Source organism: Nyctereutes procyonoides, unplaced genomic scaffold, assembly GCF_905146905.1.
Source record: "Nyctereutes procyonoides isolate TBG_1078 unplaced genomic scaffold, NYPRO_anot_genome, whole genome shotgun sequence".
Classification (NCBI taxonomy): Eukaryota; Metazoa; Chordata; class Mammalia; order Carnivora; family Canidae; genus Nyctereutes; species Nyctereutes procyonoides.
The window spans coordinates 67,147,248-67,165,623 of record NW_026575142.1 but is presented as its reverse complement, the minus strand read 5'-3'; the positions used below and the strand labels follow the sequence as shown (position 1 = coordinate 67,165,623).

General features: G+C 41.2%; 1 protein-coding gene across 7 annotated transcripts in view; it reads left to right on the top strand.

The window, feature by feature from the left end:
* The window catches only part of PLD1 (phospholipase D1), a 203,867-nt gene that overhangs the window by 67,966 nt on the left and 117,525 nt on the right, over positions 1 to 18,376 (top strand). For all 7 annotated transcript variants that reach the window (XM_055307789.1, XM_055307788.1, XM_055307784.1 and 4 more), the window contains exons 2-6: positions 7,896 to 8,086; positions 8,346 to 8,473; positions 13,169 to 13,314; positions 13,523 to 13,628; positions 15,057 to 15,122. In XM_055307789.1, coding sequence (XP_055163764.1) covers positions 7,927 to 8,086; positions 8,346 to 8,473; positions 13,169 to 13,314; positions 13,523 to 13,628; positions 15,057 to 15,122 — 606 coding nt within the window. In that variant the 5' untranslated portion in view covers positions 7,896 to 7,926. The remainder of the gene's footprint in view (positions 1 to 7,895; positions 8,087 to 8,345; positions 8,474 to 13,168; positions 13,315 to 13,522; positions 13,629 to 15,056; positions 15,123 to 18,376) is intronic.

Here is an 18,376-nt window from a genome sequence, read left to right as displayed (position 1 = left end):
CTTCTTGATCAACATGTGTTCTTATCAAAAGTGACACATATTCACGAAAAACAGTATTTAATGTTTTGAGCCAGTGAGAGAAAGCTTTTCTTGAAGCCACTTGAATGCAAATGAACTCTATCCTGAAGAAAAATATTTATGTTATTCATATATTGCTCACCCGCTGAATCATTGGGGGTCTAACTCTGCCTTAGTGAGAAAAAAGAGATTTATGTCCCTTTGCTTAGCGGCGTTTGTCAACGAGCGTAATGTTTGTTCCTATAAATTCATGTGTAGTTTGCTTCCTTCTCAGACACATCACAAGACATGCATATTCTGCTCTTGGCCATAAAAAATTGAGTATTCCTTTAACACCAAAGGATGCTATTTTTAGAAGTCTCATCACAGTTATTTTTTATTTTTTATTATTTTTTTCATCAGTTTTTAACAATGTTAATTACCTTTTATTTTTATAATGAAGAATTTTCCCTGCAGGATCCTTATTGATTTAAGTTAATCCAGTGCTTATACACAGTCTCTCACTCACACCCAATAAACTTATTAACAAACTTTGGAATTAAGAGGGGGCTCTCCCCTGTTTTCTCCAAATACAAATGTTTATGTGTGCATTACCATCAGGAGAAGCGGGAACAAATCTTGTTTAGATGTTGGCTCAGAACATCTGAATACCCTTGACATTTAGGGTAGGTTTTTATCTCCCGGGTGGGGTTGTCTAGAATGTGTTTTCTCTGGCATTTAGTGCTGAAAAAGAGTCTTTCTTACGATCCTATATCTGTTGTAAAGTCTACACACAGACAACTGGCTATTAATTTCAGTTTTTAGATGAGGATGCTGAGCACTAAAGTGATTATGTCCATGTTCGCTCCAGCAAAGAGAGGAATATTTAACCCTGGGACACGTCAAAGGAAATGACTAAGAGAGCTTATGGCAGAGAATAGAGGCCATCCAAGGAGGTCAAAGGATTCAGGAAGAATCATGAGAATCAAGCAATGATTTTCATGCTAAAAATTGCTTTATGTAGGTGTAGTTTGTTTTTGTTTGTAGCTAGGGAAAAGGGAGAGAACGTGGTTTCAACTCTTGACCTGTGGACGCACCATCATCTGCAGCCTTGACACCTGAGGGAAAACAGCAGCGTCCGTGTGAGGCCCAGTGGAGGCTGTGCTCTGAGACCAGGAAAGAAAGATAAGTAAATGGGAGATTGATAGGCCCCGGGGGGCCCCAAGGTCAGATGGGATCTGAAGCCCAGAGGGTGGATAGTGTTTGGGAATCAGACTTGTATTTCCTGGAACCATATTTAGTATCAGCAAGTCTGGACTCAAAGGCTGGGCAGCAGGACAAGGAAATGTGTGATTCCACGGAGCGTCCCCCTTTCCCGACGTGGATGCAAGTAGAACACAGAGCAGAGCAGGAGCGTGGCGTCTGTGGCAGCCAGAGCTGTGCTGACACCAGGCTTTCCTTCTGACTCGTCCCCTTGGTCAGCCTGGCTCGTAACCTGTAAAGGGGGGCGATGACCGTACCTCCCTCGTGACGTCGTTGTGAGGATGCGTGAAGAGCCCTTGGCAGAAGCCGGGCGCACAGTCAGCTCCGATAGCACTTGCCCATCTTAGTCGCCACGGCTTCAGCAGCCTACGTGTTTCGTGCAGGTCATACCCCTCTCAGAGGGTCTTTCAACCAGAAGGCTTTCACCTCTGACAGTAGCTGTGGTATCTGAGGGAAATGTCTTTGTGGCATTCACTGGATAACCTGCGGCCTACTGCCTTCTCTGTAGACGCTCCATGACAACAAATCAACAGATATTTCTTGAGCGGGTGTTCAACAAGGCTATGAGGGGTCTGGCTCTCCCCCTGCTCTACCTCAGTATCCCCGTGTGTGGGAAGATGGGCAGGTCAGCACATCAGCTCCTGGTTGCATCTCGGTGGAAGGGCTTCTTATCCTAAGGCCCTTAAAGGGACTTCCACGAACCTATGAAAATCTATGCAAAATATATTCATTTTTTTTCTGGGGTTGGGAGGGAGACAGAGATCTCATCCAAGTCATGGAGCCAGAAGGGAACAGGAGCCACTGCAATGGACACAAGTGACACCGTGCAACAGAAGTGACGCCTTAACCCAGGGAGAGAAGGACGAGGCCAGGGAGATGTGCAAGGAAGGGGAAGTGCATTCACGGGGGCTTGACTGCTTAATGCCTGTTGATTGCTTTTGCTTGGGAAGGGCTTGGTGGTTTCTCTGCAAGTGGAGGCCAAGACATTTCAGGACTGGTTGAGTAGAAGAGTCAGAGTGAAATAAGAGATGAAGGATATCTCCTAGCCTGACAGCCCTGAAAAAGACTGAAATGAAAAAGTTTCCTAAGGTTATTTTTCAGAGGCTGCCTGTTAATAGAATTTAAGGTAGTGTTAGCAACCTAGATTACTTTTGCCCGCAGATGTGTACGCGTTGTGACATGGGCTCCTTCCAGCTTCCCAAGGGAGGAAGTGGAGGTGGCATTGTTTCCATTTTATAGAGGGGATGCTGAAGCCCTGCAGGCTGCTGGTTACCCCGGTTACACTGATAATAACGGTGGAACAACCTTGGCCATCCGGCCTGTCCCTCCACCACTGACATTTAATTATCTGTCCAAGATGCATAATAAGCCCTCCATTGATATTTGTGGAACTAATGTTGTTTTTTTAATCAAAGATCTAAGTAAACACCAAGAGTCTTTTTTTTTGATGTTATTTTCTCGACATATATCATCTAGAATGTAAACTAGGATAATATCATTTACTTTATTCAAAGTCAGCTCAACTCAAAAAATATTTATCCAAGGTTTACTATGTCACTAGAGATTGAGCTTAGTACTTGAATCCACATTTATGATGTTTGCATTTCAGGGAACATCAAGTCAGTCCTGGACAAATCATTGCTATATAATGTGTTCTGGGAGGTTAGATAGTGTGGGTCTACCAATTAACTTCATCATAGTGAAAAATGGGAAAATAAGAAATCCTCATGAGTCAGTTTGGTTTTAAATGATCTAATTAAAATGCATTTCATATTCAAGCATTATGCTACGATTTTTGGGTTGGAAATACATGGCATTTATTTTTTTTGGCAAGCACAAGTAATGTATTTAAAAAATGTGGGAGAACTTTGCATGTTTTGTGAGAAAGGGAGGCAAGAAGTACGTCCATTATCTTCACAGAGTAAATGTTGAGTTTTTTTTGGTTATTGTTGTTCCTTTTTGAATTCTTTAGTGCTAAGAGTATGTAAAGTAAGGATTAAAAGTCTTCAGTGTCTATCCCTCCTGCCACTACCAGGTAAAGTAGCTGGACTTTGGAGTCAGATCAATCAAGATTGGGTCCAGCTCTATCACTTCCCAGCCACAGGGCTCTGGGAAAGTTGTCCATTCTATCTAAGCGTCTTATCTTATAAATGGGGGTTACAGGGGCACCTGGGTGGTTTGATTGGTTAAGTGTCTGACTTGATTTTGGCCCAGCTCATGATCTCAGGGTCGTGAGATGGAGCCCTGTGTCGGGCTCTGCACTGAGCATGGAGTCTGCCTAAGATTCTCTCTCTCTTTTTGTCCTCTGCCTCTCCCCTTGGGCCCCTTCTCTAAAAAATCAAATGGGGTTAACAATAGGACCCAGCTCCTAAGATTGTGAGGATTCAGTGAGATCGTGCAATTCATCTTTTGAATAATGCCTGGCATATAGTATATACACTCAACAACTATTAACTAATGCTAATATTTATTTTAATACTAGTAGTTATTATTATACTTTGGTTTAGGCATTGTTTATGTATGTACTATCTGAAAGGAAAATATCTGCTTCCTTTGATGTTCTATTTCCCAGTCATGTTGAAAATTAAAATTAGAAAAAACTCTAGAGGGGTGACTCAGTGGTTAAGCATCTGCCTTTGGCGCAGGTAGTGATCCCGGAGTCCTGGGATCGAGTCCCACATCGGACTCCCTGCAGGGGAACAATATATAGCATTTTTTATCTATAGTTAGTTTGTTCAGTTGAGAGGGACAGAACCAAACATTTTTATCCATCTGCCTATGTCTCTGCCTCTCTTTGTGTGTCTCTCATGAATAAGTAAATAAAATCTTTAAAAAAAAAAAAGAAAGGAAGAAACTCTAGAGTTCTTTGATTTCACCCCTGAATAAATAACTGGAAGTAATTTAAAAATGTTCCCTGCAAAAAATTATATTTCTAGTATTCAATACCAGGAAGAAAAAAATAACACCGTATTTTTTTTTCCCAGATAGAGATGCAAGAAGAAATAAAACACAGCTGCTATTATCACTCCATGGGTACCATCTCTACTTGGTACCAAGAGAGATAATGATCTTGCAGTATAATTTTATAAGGAGTTAAAATCAATTACATTATCCCAAGAGTAAACACTGGAAGGCCTTATCCCATTGCTGGTTAAGATAGGCTTTTACTGTGGCAGCTGTTCACCCACCATTATAGATTAATTTAGATAAAAGAAAAGCTGGGCTAATAAATTAAGATTTGACAACATTTTAGCGTAGATAGCCTTACAGTCTGGTATTCAAGAATGAAACCAGCAATACAAGCGATGGATAAAAATTCAACACAAAGCAACCACAGACATGAGTGAAGGCAGTAATGTAAACAATTTGGTTCATTTTCCATTATTAAATGGTAGAGTCTTCACACACACACACACACACACACACATCTCACAAAAGAAATCTACAAACCCTTTGGGTCCACTGAAACTCCAGGTGATCTTAGAAAATATTATAAACCACAAAAATAAAAGACTAAAAAGGAATTTAGGAGGCTGTCGGGATATGTTGATTCCACTACTATAGTGACTATAGAGTTAATAGGCTCCCTTCTAAGATACAGAGATTGAAGCAGATAACGTTTTTCGTTGTTGTGAAACATAAACTTTGTAGAAAAGATGAATTTATGGACATTCAACCCATTAAATAAAATCAGTAATTGTGAACATCTATAACCAAGTCCATGAGATTTGAGAGCCAGAAAAATTTGCTTTATGAGTAAATTCAACACTGACACAAGTTGAGTGACCTTGGCCCAGTTACTTAACTAAGCCTTTCAGAATAATCATAAATACCAGGTAGTACCATTGTGAGTATCAAATAACATAACTGTATTATGTGCTAATAAGTGTAATTTTAGCAAACACTCGAGTATAAATGATAAGAGGATTCCTTTCTATTTCTTTTTTCACTCTTAAATTTTTCACAAGTTTATATGCTGCTTTTCTTTCTATCTGAAAAAAAGATTTTTATTTTAACTTGATCCAGTGACTGTACTATTTATTCCAGTTTTCTTGCAGTGTATAGTGATTCTCATCTCTGTATATCTTAACTTTAACATGCATTGTAACACTGAGACTCTGTCCAAAAGGAAAGTTATTGGGGTAACTCTTGTTTTCCTACGCTAAGGAAGTTGGCCGAGTTAACCATAAGACAGTTTAATCGATAGAAAATACCCCAGAGCTTTACAAGTTCATGAGTACCAGTGATATGATGTAACTTCTTACTTGTTTTTCCTTGTCTCGTTTCCTCTAAGTTTTTCATTACTTTGTATTTTAAATGAAGGAAAACCTGGCTCATGGTTGGCATTTAATAAGTGTTCAGTTGAGAGGGAAGGAATCAAATATTTTAATAGTGACCAGAGGCCACAAGCTCTTTGATTGAAGCTGAACAGACCTCCACAAAATGTTTCCAGGTTGGAAAACATCTGCCACCTGCTTCTTGTATTCATATGAAAAACTATTTGGGTTAATTTTTTGAGTTAAAGTAATGACTTCTTTGGGGAGGCTGAACAATATATAGCATTTTTTATCTATGGTTAGGGTTCTAGTGTTAAAGGGACCCTAGAGATGAAATGACTCAACCTCATTAGTTTATAGAGGAATAGCCAAGGTCCATCCTGAGAGCTGTAAATGGCTTCATCCTGAGGTGCTGAGCTCCTAGAGGAACTTACTTCCTGTTTTCTCCATCTGAGTTTTGTCCAAGGTCACTTGTTTTACCAAAACTTCCATCTGTTGCCGGGACACTTAACGTGTCTACCAAAAATGGACGAGAAGATAAAGACTGTGGTTGAGAACATCAGTTCTTGGGTCCAAAAGACCTGGTTTTAAATCCCTTCTTCACTACTTACTAGTTCTGTGACCTTGGACATGTTGTCCAAGGTATTCATCAAGTTTCCTAATCTCTCTGTGCCTCAGTGTTTTTATCTGTAAAGAGGGGATGATAAACTCTTGTCGTCTTTAATAGAAATAACAAACCTTCATAGATTTATTATTGATGATAAACATGATAATGTATATAAAGGACTACCACCAAGCCAGGTGCATACGAAGCTATCAGTCCATAATAAATGTTATTATAATATAAATTAGAAGTGGGAGAGAAAGATGAAGGGGAATGATGTAGGCAAGGACAGGCCTCTGTTTTGCTAGTAGTAGGTCACGGACATGGCTCCAAGCTTCCTTACAGCCCACATGGAGACAGAAACATAATCAATTCTGTGGTCCACAGAGAACTTGGTTATATTATTTATATGTATCTGACCAAACTGGAACCACATCCCTCTACCCCGTCTTTTGAAATTCCAAACCAGATCTCTTTCTACCAGACCTGGCAGTACAGGTTTCAGAGACTTGATGATGAATTCCCATAAGGGCCCTTCAAGTTTGGCCAAGACTCTCTCAGCTTTGCCTATAGCCTCCCACCCACCCTCGCCCCCAGCTTCATGATCATACAGGTAGGAGAGAACCTGGCCAACGGTCTTCCACTCAGCACATGCCGTTCTCAGGAAGGCCAAAGACCTTGGAGGAGGCCAGGAATGAACCTGGGGCCGTGTAGCTTCTTTCCTCACCCGTATGGGGAGCTCCTTAATCACGGGGACCAGCCGTATTCATCTTTATGTATTTACTCATCGCATCTCACAATGAGTGAGTGGCAGACTCTCAGTAAATGTTTGTGATTTGCAATAAAAAATGGACGTGTGTGGTGGAGTTGCTCGTATGAAAGCCCCGCCATGTTAGGGCCTGGTTGTAACAGATTATTTCTAGCAGTAGGAATTTTTCATCCAACTCTGATGACAGTGCTCCAGGCTTAAATCTCTGTATTTTAAAGGAAAAATAAAATCTATATGAACTCTTCTTCCCTGGGTACTGGTGTGCAACGACTTGTGTTATTAAATGTCGAAATGAGATAGAACTGGTTTTCTCTAAAAAGGAGAGAGGTACAGTTTGAGCACCTCTGGTATCTTCCAGAAGAGGCATAATAATCAATTACCTTGCAACCCACGTACATTATTATAACTCATGTGAAGTCATGGCCCAAACCTCCTCTTTCAAAAAGATAGTGTGTACACTTTGCTTGGGATATCACCACCAGAGGAAATGTAGAAAGGTTATGCTCCCATGAAAATATTTTAAATCTGCCTATTGAGATTATTGTAAAATGCCCTCACTTTTCTTCAGAAAATATTTAGAGGCGCTTACTTCTACAGGACTTTTTGCCCCACGTATTTGTTAGAGTTAAGAATCAATTGCTTTTTCTCTGAATCACCATTCCCAAACCAGCCTCCCTGGAGTCTGTCCTCATTTATCCAAGTTAATGATATTGGATGAAAGATATGTTGGCATTTATTCAATGTAGTGTTTCTCTTTCTGACTCGCTTGTGATTAAGGATCTCACTCCAATTTAATTCATAAGCCAGGAATCCTTTAAATGTTAAACAGGAGAATAAAGGAAGAGGTTGTTTGAGATGACTGGGGCTCACACAGAGCTAGTTGTCTTGTTTCCAGATGCTGTGTCTGAGCCTGGATTCATATCGTAGAATAGGGTTTTATTTGACCAAAATACTAAGTCCTTATAACCCCCTTTGTTTCCCCCAGCCCCTTTGCTCTTGCCCTGTCGGAAGCCAACATGTCCCTGAAAAATGAGCCAAGAGTAAACACCTCTGCACTGCAGAAAATCGCTGCAGACATGAGTAACTTGATAGAAAATCTCGACACGCGGGAGCTGCACTTCGAGGGAGAAGAGGTGGATTACGATGTGTCTCCCAGCGATCCCAAGACACAGGAAGGTAAAGACTGATGGTCTGAGCGAGAAGAGAGTTGCTCGGGGTTGCTTGACAGAGCGCAGATTTGAAATAACCAGCAAATGATTGATCTCCCTGCTGCTGTCCTAACTCTGGGCTGAGGCCGCTTCATTAGCGGTTTGCTCGTTGTGGCAGGTTAGGACTCGAGCAGCTGCCCATAAAAAGGCAAGTCATGCTAATATCGTGTATTCTTGCAATGTCCTTGTGTTCCTGCAATAACTGTGTTTACTGGTTTGTCTTTTAGCGTGTATCCCTTTTTCTGCTATTTATAAGACTCAAGGATTTAAGGAGCCTAACATACAGACGTATCTCGCCGGCTGTCCAGTACAAGCCCAAGTCCTGGAAGTGGAGCGCTTCACGTCTACGACGAGGGTCAGAGCCTTTGTGGACTCACCTTGTATTAGTCGATGTATATGAATCAACACACTGACGTCCCTTTTCCTTCCTCGTAGCTATGACTGTGTGTTTATGTTTTTATGACTCTGTGTTTAGATGTATTTTTTTTAAATCACTTCTAAGTCCTCATCGCCTCTCAAGTTTATGCTTTTCATTTAGTCTTTATTCTCCTATGCCTTTTTCCTCATTCTGGAGAATGCTATTTAACAACAAAAAAAAGGGGGATCCCTGGGTGGTGCAGCGGTTTGGCGCCTGCCTTTGGCCCAGGGCGTGATCCTGGAGACCTTGGATCGAATCCCACGTCGGGCTCCTGGTGCATGGAGCCTGCTTCTCCCTCTGCCTGTCTCTGCCTCTCTCTCTCTCTGTGTGTGTGACTATCATAAATAAATAAAAAAAAATTAAAAAAAATTTAACAACAAAAGTCCCTAAAGCAATTTATAAGTTTGATAAAATGCCGAGTGCCTCTCCTAGTCCTCCTCTCTCCCAATTTTCTGTTTAATGTGGACACCTAGAATGCCACCTATAAGCCAAGGAAAAGGTTGGCTTTCCTAATGCTTGTTTAGCAAGAAGATGATGATGGAGCTGACTCTTGGAAGAAAAAAAGGCCACGAGGCCAGGTTGGCCAGTGTCAGAAGCACTGCCAAGAGAATCCTGCCGGCGTCCTCTGCCACTCTGATTTGCTCCTAGCAACCTGCCCGTTAGGCCTCGTTTGCAGGTTTTCTCTCTTAGTCCTGGAAGGGCATCGAGCGTGAAGATGGCTTCATCACGCAAAGCATCATTGTTTGAAACGGATGGGACCAGAGGCCGTTAGGGCAGTTGCCTTTGCTCTGTTACTGACCGTACATCACAGAGGTCAAGTCTGAGAAGTAGAGGACGTTGCTTCAGGCCGGTGGGTCAAGCTTTGGTCCCAGCAGAGTAAGGCCACCTTGGCTCCTGCCTCGTGGGAAGTGAGAAGAACCTTTCTCCAGAGGCAGGTTTTGCCTGCCTTTCCTCCATGTCTTTTGCAGGGTGGCACGTGCTACCTTGGTCCTCGTAGCTTTGCTTGGTGGTCTGTCCTGCCCTCCCTGTGCTTGCAGACATACCTCGAGTCCTACTTTCCACCCACCCTTGTGTGCAGCCTTTCCTTTAGGCTCTGTGTATGAGTTGAGTCTGTACCTCCCTGATACACCACTGACCACAACCCACTCAGAAATGTCTCTGAGATGACCATTGCTTGCCTAATTTGCCTACCAGCCTTCAGACTGAGAGAGGGTGAGCATGCTCAGAGGATTAAATGCACAGACTCCAGAGCCAGGCTGCCTGGCTTGATTCCGGTCTTTGTTTTGTGATCTCTAGCAAGTTACCTGATCTTTCTGTTTCTCCATTTTCTCATGTGAATAATGGGTGTAACAGGTTTGTTATGAGGATTTGATAATAATAATAATAATAATAATAATAATAATACATAGTATTATGCAAGAGTATTATAGATGATATTATTGGGGAGCAGGAACTTCTTGTCCCCTCCAAAAGTCCTTCTAGCCAGACTAAGACTCACATTGACATGAGGTAGATTAATAAGAGAAAATCAAATTTAATTGCCTATGTACAGGGAATCCACAAAGGCATGGAAATTCCAAAGACAGGCAAAAATGAGGTCTGTAGTCACTCTGAACTACAGAGAATTGGGTAGGTGTCTGGGACTTCAAAGACAAGGAATGCAATTCACAGGGAGATGAAAAAGCAAATGTTTGGTAAATAAATGTTTGCTGAGCCACTAGACAATGGGACACAGAGGACTTTGATCAAACAGGCCTTGCTGGTTCCTTCCTGTCTACTGTACCTAGTTCATAGTATAATGTAGTCATCTGTGGTGATAGCCTTCTTCCTGGAGCAAGTCCTCTAGCTAAATTCTTTCTAGGCAGTTGAAGAAGAAATAAAGAGCTTATCCTGGATCTCCTGGGTTTTAATTGCCTTTTTTTTTTTTAAGATGTTATATATTTATTTGAGAGACAGTGAAAGCAAGAGAGAGAGAAAGATGTTGGGGGAGAGTCAGAAGGAGAAGCAGACTCTGCACTGAGCCAGGAGCCCAGTGTGGGGCTCAGTCGCAGGACCCTGAGGGGACCATGATCTGAGCTGAAGGCTGATGCTTAACCGACTGGACCACCCCAGGTGCCCCTTGATTGCTTTTTTAACTCAAAGTAATCTTCATTCCAAAGTGGCCCATCTTGGGGTGGCCCTGCCTTGCCCCTTATAGTATTAAATAAGCATACATTGTATGATACCACGTATTATTAATATTAGATGTCTCTGAAAGTTCTTCATGAAGATGAATATGCAAGTCACCAAGTCAGGGACTTCTCTTTGCTTGTATTCTTCTGTTAGTGAGTTTGCTTTTGTTCTGTTTAATCTTAGTCTGTGTGAGAAAGCTAAGGGTCATCTTTATCCTACTTAGTGTTTAGTTTACTAAGAAATATGAACTAAATTCATGCAGTTTATATGTGATTCCAGGCAAATAAGAATATATTTTTTTCTAAGTACCGAATAAGTTCTATGTGCCCACTCAAGGCAATTCTCTTTTTGTCTGCATGGCAGCCCAGCGAGGCAGATGTTATTAGGGCCTCTCAGGCTGGGGACCTTCCATTTGCCCTCCTGCGCCCTCTCCCCCCCTTCTCCACCTTGTGCTCGACGCCCTCTGCTTTTGTCCTCTGGTAGGGCTCAGACGGTGGAGAGTGGGGTCACCTTGGGCTGGCTATGTCCCTTGACCAAGGGCACCCCTTCCCTCAGGGCAGCCATCTTCCCATGGTTTTCTCCTCCCTGTTCCAGTACCTGATTCTGCCTCTTGTCCCTCCAGGGCTGGGGATACCTTCAGAGTCCCAGGTTACTGTCCTTCCCTTTACGGTTTCCTTACCCCTATCATGTCTTTGTAAGCAGTTCCTTTGTTAAGACTCTTCAAATGATTCCAATTCCAAAGAATTCCAATAATCCTGCTGGGCTGTTGTCTCACAGAAGTGACCTTTGGCTCAAGTTTCACAGCTGGTAGGCTGCACCACGGGGTCTCAGACCTTTAACAGCTTCACAAAGGATGCGATGGCCCGTTTCCATGGTACCATCCTGCCTCGCAGTTGCTAAGAAGTTTAGTGTATGAAATTTGGGGTTTATATGTGAAGGATAAAACATGACATTTGCAGTGTTTTCTAAGTATTCCGTTTTCATAGAATGGGAAATACAATCCTAGGAAATGTTAGCCACTTGCCTAAATTGTTTAATTTTTCTTGTTTATTTGGCTCATCTTTAATTGAGCGTTTTTCACTTGAATGCAAAGTTTCTGGCCACTCTGAGTTTCCCTGCATTCTTCTCTGTGAAACATGATGGAGGATGATGCCTGCAATGTTGGCCAAAGTAAAAGGCAGCATATAATATTGAACCCCAGAACTGTTTTTTTTGTTTTTGTTTTTTTCAACTTCCAGTTGTAGTAATTGTCATAAATCCCAACTAGAGACAAAGCAAATGCTCGATTTGAATATTTACCAGTGATCTGGTTGGATTCCAGACTTCAGAGCACAAGTTGCATTACCTCTCGTGCTCATGTTTTATATGCTACATCTACACAAAGTGGTCATACTCTGGAAGTTTGCAAAGTATGTCAGACATCAGTAGTGAATGACAGTGGGCCAGGAATCTCACATGGGGTTGCTGGCAGCAGAGCTGAATCAACTAGAGGGAAGGAGACATTTACTTTCCCCTGCCTCCAGCACCTGTGGTGCCTAAATCTCCCAGCAGGGGCCAGGATCCTCTAGGTGGTCCACCCCCAGTGCCCACTGCCCTGCCCATCCCCTTATCTCCACACCCCACAACTCATGGACCTTCCTTCGAGAGCTCCTCTGCTTTATGAACATCCCTCGGTCTCCTAACACTTTGTACTATATCAAAACTATCCCCCAGGTCTGTTGGTTTTTCGGATTGAAATAATTCCCTAGTCAGTATATTTGCATTTTAATAAGAAATATTTTTAAGATTTTAAATGGGAATTGATTTTAGTTGAGTAATTGGGAAAAGTATTTTGTGTGTAGGAAAATCTTCTGCTTCTTTCCCTCTAATTGTCCTGTCCCTTGCTGGTCACTGGTGGTGATGCTTCAGGGCAGGGAGATGTTGTGGACAAGGAGAGACCTTGGAGTATGTTTTAGGAGGAGAAGGCATTCATGTCATTTGGGAAGGGCAAGAAGTGGACCGAGATCCTGTCATGTTCCTAGAATCCATTTCCTAGCTTTCTTCTCACCCTCTCCAAGTTGTCTATTCACAGCTTATACTTTTAGACAAGCAAAATTACTGCTGATGACTAATCAGGGTTTTCACTCATTGTCTCCCTTACCTGGTTTCTTGTTTTAGGGCTGTGTGTGTGTGTGTGTGTGTGTGTGTGTGTGTATTTGGAGCAATATAATTTGTGGGAGTTTGTCTTTGGTGTGGTTCAGAGTTTGTCTTATATATATTATAAAGTGAACATTTTAAGGGAATGTTATTTCTGTAATCAGTTGTTTTAGAAAACATCTTGCCTAAGTACTTAACCCAACAAAATATGTGTGCTGGATTTAAGGGTACTTCCATGTTATTTATTAATTTAGGCTATTGTTCATCGAAAGACTTTAGAATTTTTGTTGTTATCTAAAATATCATTTTTATTGATCACTGCAGGTACCGAGTATCAATCTTTACACTATTGAACTAACACATGGGGAATTTAAGTGGCAAGTTAAGAGGAAGTTCAAACACTTTCAAGAATTTCACAGAGAGCTGCTCAAGTACAAAGCTTTTATCCGAATCCCCATTCCTACCAGAAGGTAACTGTTGCAGAATTAATTACAAGGTTATCCCGGTATACAAGTTGGGTGGAAAGAGTATTTTATCGATATTATGGGTTAACTTGTCCATCGTCAGTGGATATTTTCTATTAAATAGTCTTTTCTAAAAATAAACCATTTTATGAAAGATAGTAGAAGAATATTATTCAAAGAACAATCTGATGTTTTCATTGCATGTGTGTTTTAGACACACGTTTAGAAGACAGAATGTCAAAGAAGAGCCTCGAGAGATGCCAAGTTTGCCCCGTTCATCTGAAAATATGATCAGAGAAGAACAATTCTTTGGTAGAAGGGTACGTCTTTCCGGTCTTCCGCTGTTCCGAATATTTTGCAGTGCTGTAGAAGCATGGTGGTTCCTGAAGGGGGAGGGGGCCTAGCTGCAACTTTTATCACCTCGTGATCCTACCCGCCCTCCCCCGGGCTGGTTTGGTTTCCCTGGAACTTGTTAGGCAGCACTTCTTCCCCAAGCCAATCTGACCTGGGGAGGGAGGTTGTATTTCCCAGAAGAGGGGGGAGTGTTCTATGAAGAAGCTGTCCTCCCACCAAGAGTCTCTTTGGGCTCATTGTGAGTCAAGATTGAGCTCATCATTGAGGGTTTTGAGATCTACTGTCTAAAAGCATATATTTCCAAATGTTTGCTCGACACTTTGTAGTAGCTTGTCCTAAGTATATGTGAGGTCTCATTCCCTAACGATAGGTGGGGCCGTTAGGGCCAGAGAGGAGTAGGACAGAAGCCCCAGTAGCAGGTGTTCCACCTCAGTGGGATGGTGGCACACAGCGCAGGAGATTGTTTTTTACTAGAAAATTAACAAGTAAATGTCAGTTCTGTTTTCTAAACTTTTATGTTCTGAAAACGATATTTGATTTTGCCTTTGTATAGTTGTCATCTGGTTTAAAATCTTTTTTAGGGATCTAGAATAAGTATCTTCCAAGATACCTGGATCTATAAAACTCTACAGTTTGGGGTTTCTTTGGGCACTTACATGAATGCAGTTGAAAATGAGAAGCTGTGACTTTTAACATTTAGTGCTTCCACTCGTGATCATAGTCGACGTGATTGACATTGCCCTCCCACATTTAAACATGTTTGAAATCAGGGTACAACTTCTTCTTAATCTCTTCCTTTTTTCCCCATGAACAGCTGTTTAAAAAAACCTATAAGAGATCTACCAGTAAATTCAGTGTTAGAATTCAGGAAATTCAGGTTTTTTATGAAATCAACAAATGTCTTAAGATCGTCCACCGTGGGACAAGTCCTGTGCTAGAAACTATGGAAGATAGGGGATACCTGGGTGGCTCAGCAGTTTAATGCTGCCTTCAGCCCAGGGCGTGACCCCGGGGTCCTGGGATCGAGTCACACGTCAGGCTACCTGCATGGAGCCTTCTTCTCCCTCTGCCTGTGTCTCTACCTCTCTTTCTCTGTGTGTGTCTCATGAATAAATAAATAAAATCTTAAAAAAAAACTATGGAGGATAAAAGAATATACAGCTTAGGTCTTGTCAGCTAGTTATAAAAGACATAAGCATGTGAAATGCTAAGTAACAAGAAACAGTTGGAATGATGGTCCAGGGGAACTATGGAAATAACTCCTTAATGCTATTCAAGATTCCTTGTCCAGTGATAATATGAATAAATAATTGAATAAGTTTGCAGAAGTTAAGGTGAGATAGTGATCACATCTCTCTCACTGTTATCTCTCATCTAATATATTTGTGTTACAGAAACAACTGGAAGATTATTTGACAAAGTTACTAAAAATGCCCATGTATAGAAACTACCACGCGACAGTAAGTACTGTTCAGTGACTTATTTTGAAATACCTTATAAAATCAGCTAAATATTGGGTCATTTTATTAACACAAGTGCTTGAATCCAGTCCTGCGTATTCCTTAAGTTGAAATTAATGATCTGAATGCAAAATTGATTTGAGAGCAATAATTTATTTCATGGTAATGTTATTTCAAAAATGCCAAATAGAAATTAATGTGTCCCCGAAAAAAAAAAAAAAGAAATTAATGTGTCTAGCGCAGTAGATTCAAATGAACTTGAAACATTGCCCCAGGTTAGATTATCTAGAAATCAATGTCCTTTTCTCCTCAGGCTTCCAGAATAATGCCTGAAAGCATTTCTAACCCTGAAGAAAAAACACTTGAGTAGTAAGTGATGAAAACAGCTGAGCAGAGTTGAATATGCAACTTAAACAGAGCGTGCTGCTTGGTTGGCCATCTGATCGGCCCGTGATGCTTATAAAAGGCCTGTCTTTTCATGTGAAAGTGAGAAGCATGGGAAAAGCTAGGGAGAGAAAAAACTCTCGAAATAAGAGAAAAGAGGTGGTGGGGCTTAGAGGCAGCTGGGAGGCACAGAGCTGGCAAGCAGGAGGGAGTGGGCCTTGACAGAAGTTCTCAGAACACAATAACCTCAGTCCTCTTAGAGGTCTTGAAGGGGTGTCTTTGAAGGCTTAACCTTCACTTATCCAAAGGTCCAGGTAACTGAGAATGTGCTGGATTATTGTATTTTCGCATCTGTGGATGTGTAAACCGTACTGCCATGGGATTGAGCGTATGTATATGGTGTATGTGCAGAAATTAAGAGTAGGCAGTTATGGCCTACTAGATGCGGCCTCTCGTTTAGAGAATGGCATTACGTAAATACTTAAACAGGGAGGAGGGGGTAAGGGCACCTGGGCGGCTTAGTCGGTTCAGCATCTGACTATTGGTTTCTGTCCATGTCATGATCTCAGAGTCCTGTGATTGAGCCCCACACGGGGCTCCACACTGAGTGCAGGGTCGGCTTGAGATTCTCTCCCCATCCCTTCCCTTTCCCGCTGTTCCTTCGGCATGCAGCATGTGCACGTTCTCTCTCTCAAAGACATAAATCTGGAAGGAAGGAAGGAAGCAAGCAAGCAAGCAAGCAAGCCAGCCTTCTTGCTGCCTGCCAGGGTGTTATCTGGAGGCTGGGCAAGCTCCCAGCTGGTCCTCTGGCCCCCTGGTCACCACAGACAAATGATCCAGTACCCAGGCCATGGCCCACCTTCCGCAGCAGTTTGTGGTGTTATATTTGATGGACTTGAAGGAGTGTATGTGGTTTCATGATCCTGGAAGAGTTTTCCCAGGGAAACCAGCAACTTGGGTCCAACCGGAGGATCTCAGGAGAAGGATGATGGTAGGGATTTCTTCTCTTCTCTAGGACTCAGGAATGTGCATCTTGAGAGAGTGTCACGAGTGAGGGTATTACTGCTATTATTTACAATTCTATAGCTACTGTTGCTACTGCTAAAAACTCTGCTTCCTGTTCTCCGAAAGTCAAATATGATGTTTTCTTTAATAAAGAATTATTTAAATGTGTACTAGTACTAGGATGCAAAGATTTTCTGTGTGTTTCTCTCTATGGCCAGCCTGTGACTTCACTGGTACTGGTCTTTGGCTCTAGAATAGTAATTGCTGAGTCTTTCTACATATAGAAAGCAATGCAAAATCCACTGCATTTTGGATTCTGACGTTGATTAAAGAAAGTGTACAGTTTCTAAAATGTTCATTTTAATTTTCTAGTCATAAAAATCTTTCCAAAGTTGAGCCTCAGTAGATCCAGAAATTCCAGAATGTCTTCTAAACTTTTCCTTTGGGAGGAAAAACCTGGTTACAGCTGACCAAATCTATGTTACTCCACATTTTTGGTGGCTACTTATTTACCCCAAGGACAGAATTCTCCAGAGTGATTCAGACATAAGACACAATTTGATCTGTCTTAATTTTCTGACATTATTGAACTTTCACATAATGTGTTCTGAGCTGGAGATTAGATTTACAGGCTTTTGCCTCATATTTGTGAAATTAGATTGGCATCATTGTGTGTCCTTTGATAATTATGAGAAATATTAAAACTCTTGTCTATAAAGTCATATTAAAAGTTATTTTTATACAATTACATATAATTAATTTATATTTTTGTAAATGTAAAACAAGCCTATTAGAAATTAATTTGGGTCTTTAGGCTGGAGAGCATGAATCATAGGTCAAGGGCTCAGATAGAATCATGTCTCTAATTTCTATAAAATTTTGATGAAACCAGACATGAACAGATTTTATTTTCAAATGGTCACTGGTTAGGTTAATATTCAGATCAGGAATTCTTTTCTTCACAATGACTTCTTTAATTCCTTTTTTCTTCCTTGAGGTTTTGAAGAACACAGTTTCTTATGTTTTAGTCGGTTTAACGTCAGATAATTGCCTCAGAGATGATTGGTAATTTATCCTGTTTTCTTTACTCAGTTGTAAAATAGGGGTAAATGTCTTTGCATTCTCCTCAAGGCATAAATAGGTTTTATAACAGGAATGTGTTTACTCAGTTGTAACATACAAGGTCTCAAATAGGATTCCTTTTATATTCTAAATTGCATTAGTGCTAGCTCTATTACTGAACCCACTAGCTGGGTATTTTATTTTATTTTTGATTTTATTTATTTGGGAGAGAGAGAGGGAGAGCATGAGGAGGGGGAAGGGGCAGAGGAAGAGGAAGAAGCAGACTCCCCAATGAGCAGGGAACCCGATGTGAGGCTCGATCCCAGGACCCTGGCATCATGACCTGAGCCTAAGACAGATGCTTAACTGACTGAGCCACCCAGGCACCATAGCTTGGCATTTTATTTTATTTTATTTTATTTTATTTTGCATTTTAATTAGTAACAGGAAAATGCTTAGCTTGCAGGGAATTTAAAGGAAGAGTCATCAGGAACAGTAAATGTGCTTTTTTTCTAGCTGAAGATTAAAATCTAGAAATGGAACAAAACGTGTAATTTCCTAGAGAAGTGTCCTAGGTTGATAGGATGATATTTCTAATCATTTGACTGTCGTAATTCAGATTCCTTACCTCCTAGAGGGTAATTTCAAGCTAATCACCCTCTTGGAAGTAAGGAATCTGAAGATAAACACCCCACAGATTAATAACACTGAGTTCACAACTCCCTTGTGTTGTAAGGTGAGTGAATTTAGTTTGGGGGGAAGAGTGGGTAAAGAGGAATAAAGATGTATACAGTATTTCCATG